A 6,374-nucleotide genomic window follows, 5' to 3' on the forward strand; every position below is an offset into this window, starting at 1 on the left:
TTTTTTGCAAAGGATTATTGGCTAAAAAATAAGTCAATTATTTGCATTCATTATTGACTTTGGCAATTTTCTCCTTTAATTTTATCATTTTATCCCCAAGTTATAACCATTTTTTCAATATTATATTTATGTAAATATTGCTTTTACAGTCACACTTAAAGAAGTAAGTTCTCAACTATACCAACGAATATGGATTAAGGAAGTGAATTAATTAAAATATACACAAATTTAAATTAAACACCATTTAATTTTTGGTTTGAACTGAAAAAGATTCTTAATTATTTAATCATAAATAATAATAAAATTTTAGTATGTGAAATAATTATAAATTAGAAAAGGGGTGTTAAATTCAACACAAAAATATTATTTTTTTAAAAACAAACATGATGTAAAAGCCAGTTTTTCTCATTGAGTTTAATAGTATATATAAATATCTATATTCAAATTCCTATATCCTAGAAAATGAGTTTAATTTTTTATGACAAATCTCTGTTATTAAGAACAGATAGCATCATGACATAAAAAAGATTATCACTAATATACTTTGGGAAAAATTATTATTAAGTTATTATTATAAACACTTTCTTTCTTTGAAGCATTAAATTTAGGTAATATATACATAGAAACAGCTTTTATTAATTAAACAAATGAAGCTAATTAAAAATAAAGTGGCAAGGAAAAAGGGTCACTTTACTAAGTACCAATCAGGGATAAATTAGTCCTTAAAATATTTGAATTTATAAACGACAACAAAGTCCCATCCATCCAGAAATGCTTAGCCAGGGCCCTCACTTCCTACTTAGGGGAGAGAATATTACTACATATCATATCCAACAAATAATAAAATATTAAATTAAAAGAAAGGGGACAAATTGGTCATTATTTGAATTCTTTGAATCTCTGACAGCTCCAACCCCGTCCCCCCCAAACTGAACTGAGCTCTCTCTCACTGTAAGAAAAGAGGGAAGAGAGAGAGACAGAGACAGAGAACAGCAGGAGAAAAAAAATAAATAAATTCAAAATCTGGTATGAGACAGGCTAGTTTAAGAAAACCATCAAGAAAGAGAGAAAGAAAGAACAATCTTTCTCTCTTTCTTTTCTTTTCTTTGTAGTGGATTGGATTGGTTATTGCAAATAGAAAAAGAAAGATTCAAGAAATCAAGTTATAAAAAGATTTGGTGCAAGAACTGAACATGTCAGGTTATGTAGGGATTCTTGTATCAGATCCATGGCTTCAAAACCAGTTTACTCAGGTCGAGCTACGCAGCTTAAAGACTCATGTAAGTTGATCATTATCAAAAGAAGCTTCCGAAGTCCTTGTTACTGTTTGTTTGTTTGTTATTTTTATTGATCTGTTTTCTTGTTCTTTTCTTGTCATTTAAATGATCAAATACTGAAGTTTATGAGCATGAGAAGAGAAAGCGGGAAGCTGACGCTGAAAGACTTGCCTTCCAGAATGTCAAGATTGAAAGTAGTGGGAGAGAATCTGACTGAGGAAGAGCGTGCTTCTTGTATCCGAGATTTGTATCAGAATCTTGATGATGAGGTTGATTTTGAGTTCTTTTTGAAGGTGAATCAGCTTTCATTTTCTTTTTCATTTTGATCCATTGTCCCCTTTTCAGAATCTTGATTTTGTGTGGGTGAGAGAGAGATAGATAGATCGCAGATAATTTCCTGCTTGATAGGTGAATCACAGGAATCTTGAATTTAAAATTTTGACAGAAATGACAGGAAGAACAGAAAAATTGAATCTTGGAATCTTTTAATTAATTAATATTACACAAACAGAAATCAACTTAGCGGTTAGTTATTCAATCAAAATACAGAATAATCTTACTTTTAATAATTTTGTTTTTGGAAAGAATCTGTGAAAATAGTGGGGTCAATTGGACTAAGTGTAGCTTACTTCTTTTAGCTGGAGATTAAAGTGGGAGTTGTAATGTCTGCAGGTATATTTGAAACTACATGCACATGCAAGTGCAAGAACAGGAACTGTTGCAAAGAACTCATCTGCATTTCTTAAAGCTGCCACAACTACATTACTTCACACAATAAGTGAATCTGAAAAGGCATCTTATGTTGCTCATATCAATAACTACCTAGCAGGAGATGATTTCTTAAAGAAATACCTGCCAATTGACCCTTCAACTAATGATCTCTTCGAAATTGCTAAGGATGGAGTCCTACTTTGGTAATTGATTATTCTTTAATGTCCCTATTGTAGTTGTGGGTCCTTTTCATTTGATTGATTTTCTAGTGTTTTTCATGATGGTGGGTGTAAGATTTTTTTAAGCATTTTTCTTTGATGCAGCAAACTTATCAATGTGGCAGTTCCTGGTACAATTGATGAAAGGGCAATTAATACAAAGACAGTACTTAATCCATGGGAAAGAAATGAAAACCATACATTATGTCTTAACTCTGCTAAGGCTATTGGATGTACTGTAGTTAATATTGGTACTCAAGATTTTATTGAAGGCAGGGTATGTAGACATGTCATTTCTGTATTTTAATTAATCTCTTACTTTCACTTTGACCATATTGAGTTCAATCTGTTTATGAGTTATGATTTTGTATCATTGATGATAATATCTTGTATGTCTTCTCAATTTCAGCGCCATCTTATGCTTGGATTGATTTCTCAAATCATTAAGGTAAGATTTTAAGGATGAAGGAATCATAATAATGGTTTATAGAGTTTGAAATTCTATGTGCCCATTAATGGCTTATGATTAGTAAAACAGAGCATTAGAAAAGCTTTGATATTCATTAATCTTTTAAATGGTTATTGCTTTTGTAGATACAACTCTTGGCGGACCTCAACCTGAAGAAAACACCTCAATTGGTGGAGCTAGTCGACGACAGTAAGGTACATAGTGTTCTTTAATCGTTTACTTTCTTCAAAATTCTGTTGTTTTCTTTTATTTATATGTGGTTGCCTTATGCAAACAGGATGTGGAAGAGTTGATGAATCTACCACCAGAGAAGATCTTATTAAGATGGATGAATTTCCAATTGAAGAAAGCTGGATACAAGAAAATTATCACCAACTTCTCTTCTGATGTTAAGGTAGAACAGAGCTAAGTACTTAGGATAAATTACTGAATCCCCTGCAATTGATTCAGAAACTAAAAACAAATGAAGTGTATAAACTTGTACGATAGTTTTGCTGCCAGAAACATCTTCTTATAATGGCCATTGATTTGGCTCATGGTTTCTGGTGCACTTCAACCTGGATTCTGGTTCTATCAGACATTTAATTTAATAATTCAGCTGTCTTATCTGAACTAGGCTGCAAAATCTATCCATAACCTTCTTTTTCTTTATACTACTTGAAAAAGTTCTGACATTTAATATCTATATGCCAATTATTTTCTATATTGACTTGGAGTTGACTGGTGAGTTATTTACGAGTAAGCACTTAGTTTTAATCCAATTTAGCAATGCATTTGTCTTCAGCTTCATGCTTCAAACTTCACTAACTCATCTGTCTTCTGATTTCTGTCCTTAAAAAAGTGATGGTGTTTAACTATAGGATATGCTACCTGCAGGATGCAGAAGCTTATGCTCATCTTTTAAATGTTCTCGCACCTGAGTATAGTAATGCATCAACATTGACGGTGAAAGACCATCTAGAAAGAGCAAAGTTAGTTCTTGAGCATGCAGATAGAATGGGCTGCAAGAGATATTTAACTGCAAAGGACATTGTTGAAGGTTCCCCAAATCTCAACCTTGCCTTTGTTGCGCATATTTTCCAGCACAGGTGAGAATAGATTCTTTCTCATGCAATGGACTTCATTTCAAATGCTTATAGCTTGTTTAAATACATCGATGGCTTGCAATTTTTCCTGCTAATCCATCTAAAGATTAAAGATATAAAAGCTAACCACCGTTATTGTCCTGCAGAAATGGGTTGTCAACTCAAACTAAACAGATATCTTTTCTTGAGACACTACCTGATGACACACAGATCTCCAGAGAGGAAAGAGCATTTCGATTGTGGATGAACAGCCTTGGGAATTCAACCTATATCGACAATGTCTTTGAAGATCTTAGGAATGGGTCGGTATTAGCTACATAGAATTCTATTTTTCTTTTTAAAACACTTGCTATTTTGGTGCTTTATCCGAACCTTTTCATTTTCTAACATGAAAATCTCGTGTCTTGTCCTGCCTATGGTCTTGTGATAAGTTACCTTGTAAAGATAAGAGAGTACTACTGGCTTTATAAAAGCTCAAACTACATCTAGTTCTTTCACTTTCATTCATTCTGAATCTGATGCTAATTGAACTTTCCTGTCGTCCTCCAGGTGGATTCTTCTAGAAACCCTTGACAAGGTGTCACCAGGGATTGTTAATTGGAAGATTGCAAATAAGCCTCCAATCAAGCTGCCGTTCAGAAAAGTAGAAAACTGTAATCAAGTTGTAAAAATAGGAAAACAGTTAAAGTTTTCCCTGGTTAACATTGCTGGGAACGACATCGTGCAAGGAAATAAAAAATTGATATTAGGTATGTTCTCCACCCAACAATTAATGGTGGATCCTAGTTGCTCTAGTAGTCTTAAAAGATATACACTGATGCTGGCAATTCTCTTTAGCTTATCTGTGGCAGTTGATGAGATATAACATCCTCCAACTTCTAAGGAACTTAAGATTCCACTCTCATGGAAAAGAAATCACTGATACTGATATTTTACAATGGGCCAACACCAAGGTTCGCAATGGAGGCAGCCAGAGTCGCATGGACAGCTTTAAGGTATGCTTCTCTAGCTGACTTCAACGTAAATAAAAGACATCATTCTCCACTCTTCTGTAACAAGACTTCAGCATTTTGACATGCTCTGAAATACAGCAACCGCATACGATTGTTAATATTTTTAATCAATAAAGTGTTCCAATAGTTATATGAGAACTATTTGTAAGCAACATAAGGAATTACTTTCCTTTTTATTTTGTTTTAACTCTATTACTCGTCATAATTGGGATTGCAAGAAATGTATGATAATCTTGGATAAGTTTCAACTTTATCTAATTGTTGCAGGATAAGAGTTTGTCAGATGGCATTTTCTTCCTGGAGCTTCTAAGTGCTGTTCAGCCTAGAGCAGTAAATTGGGGTCTTGTCACAAAAGGGATAACTGGTATATGTTTCCTACATTTTCATCTTGTGTTATAGTTTCCCCACAGCACATTTTAGAATGAATTTCTCAACTATGTCTTACATTTTGGGAGCAAATGCAGATGAGGAGAAAAAGATGAATGCCACCTACATCATAAGTATAGCAAGGAAGCTAGGATGCTCAATATTTTTGCTTCCTGAAGACATAACAGAGGTACTTCTTGCAGCTATAAGATGATGATGTTCTCGGTAGTTCTTTAATGTGACATGGCTTTTTAAAAGGATGGGATTAAAATTGTCTGTTTTTCTTTTTTCAGGTGAATCAAAAAATGATACTGACATTGACTGCAAGCATTATGTATTGGTTCTTGAAACAACCAGTTGAAGATAAAGCATCAGCTGGAATTTCAGATAGTGAGACCATCTCAAATTCAACAGTGGATGATTCTGCCTCCGAGTCATCTTTAGAAGAGAATGGCCATCTATAAAAACACTATAAAACTTACATATAATAATTTCCTTCAGTTTTTTTTTTTTTATATTATTTTTGGGGCCTCTCTTTATTCTTTGTTATGTAAACTTGATTGCAAAGATGTCTATAATGTATGAGATATAGGAGATGGAGTGTTTTTAAACCGAATTTTGCTAAGTAAATGCATGTGCGAGTAGGGTTTTCCTTTTCATTTGTTGTAATAAGATAGAAAATTCTGTTTATGTAATTACTTGTTTTTGTTTTCTTTTTCTTTCTTTTTAAAAAAAAAAAGATTTTGAATGCAGTGAATGCTAACTATAAATTACATGCACCAAGTTAGGGCTGATTAATATGCATTTCAGATCGATCATAAATGTGCTAGAAGCTCAATTTGTTGAAAAAAATAAGGAGAAAGATGTTGGCCCCCTTCTTCTGATTCAGCAGCAGCTTCTTATTTCCTGTGTCTCCCCTCCTTTGCCCTTAGCTTAGCATCAATCCCATTCTCTTCTCTGTTGCGGATTCTTTCAATCGAAGATAGAGCAATGGGAGGTTGGGTCAAAAGCATTTATGACGCAATCAATTTAATGATCAAGCAAATAAATAAGCAAGACGAATGTATTTTTCTTTCTATACTGCTTAATTACGAGATAAAAAAGGACTCTGGCACATAGCAGTAAACAATAACCTTTAGTGATAGAAAATAATAATAGTAATATAAAAATCATTTTTTTTTTCCTACTGTAGTCGGTTTACTTTGGTGCTCTTCAAAAGTTAGAAAATTACTTAC

The 6,374-nt window shown here is 33.2% G+C and overlaps 1 protein-coding gene across 1 annotated transcript; it reads left to right on the plus strand.

Moving 5' to 3' along the window:
• The first annotated feature begins 890 nt into the window (after nt 1–890).
• Nucleotides 891–5,834, plus strand: LOC8259696 (fimbrin-2). Its single transcript, XM_002527211.4, has 14 exons — nt 891–1,280; nt 1,400–1,570; nt 1,950–2,191; nt 2,312–2,483; nt 2,616–2,654; nt 2,801–2,869; nt 2,953–3,069; nt 3,552–3,763; nt 3,907–4,062; nt 4,310–4,509; nt 4,598–4,755; nt 5,041–5,137; nt 5,238–5,329; nt 5,433–5,834. The coding sequence occupies exons 1-14, from the start codon at nt 1,194–1,196 to the stop codon at nt 5,601–5,603; spliced, it is 1,983 nt and encodes a 660-aa protein (XP_002527257.2). The 5' UTR covers nt 891–1,193; the 3' UTR covers nt 5,604–5,834.
• Nucleotides 5,835–6,374: the final 540 nt, after the last annotated feature.

This window comes from Ricinus communis, chromosome 7 (assembly GCF_019578655.1).
Source record: "Ricinus communis isolate WT05 ecotype wild-type chromosome 7, ASM1957865v1, whole genome shotgun sequence".
NCBI classification, from domain to species: Eukaryota; Viridiplantae; Streptophyta; class Magnoliopsida; order Malpighiales; family Euphorbiaceae; genus Ricinus; species Ricinus communis.

Bases quoted from the DNA above. Each gene is read 5' to 3' on its own strand.
- LOC8259696 (XM_002527211.4), top strand. From the start codon at position 1,194: ATGTCAGGTTATGTAGGGATTCTTGTATCAGATCCATGGCTTCAAAAC. The intron at 2,192-2,311 runs GTAATTGATTAT...TCTTTGATGCAG, and splicing joins AAGGATGGAGTCCTACTTTG to CAAACTTATCAATGTGGCAG. The intron at 3,764-3,906 runs GTGAGAATAGAT...ATTGTCCTGCAG, and splicing joins GCGCATATTTTCCAGCACAG to AAATGGGTTGTCAACTCAAA.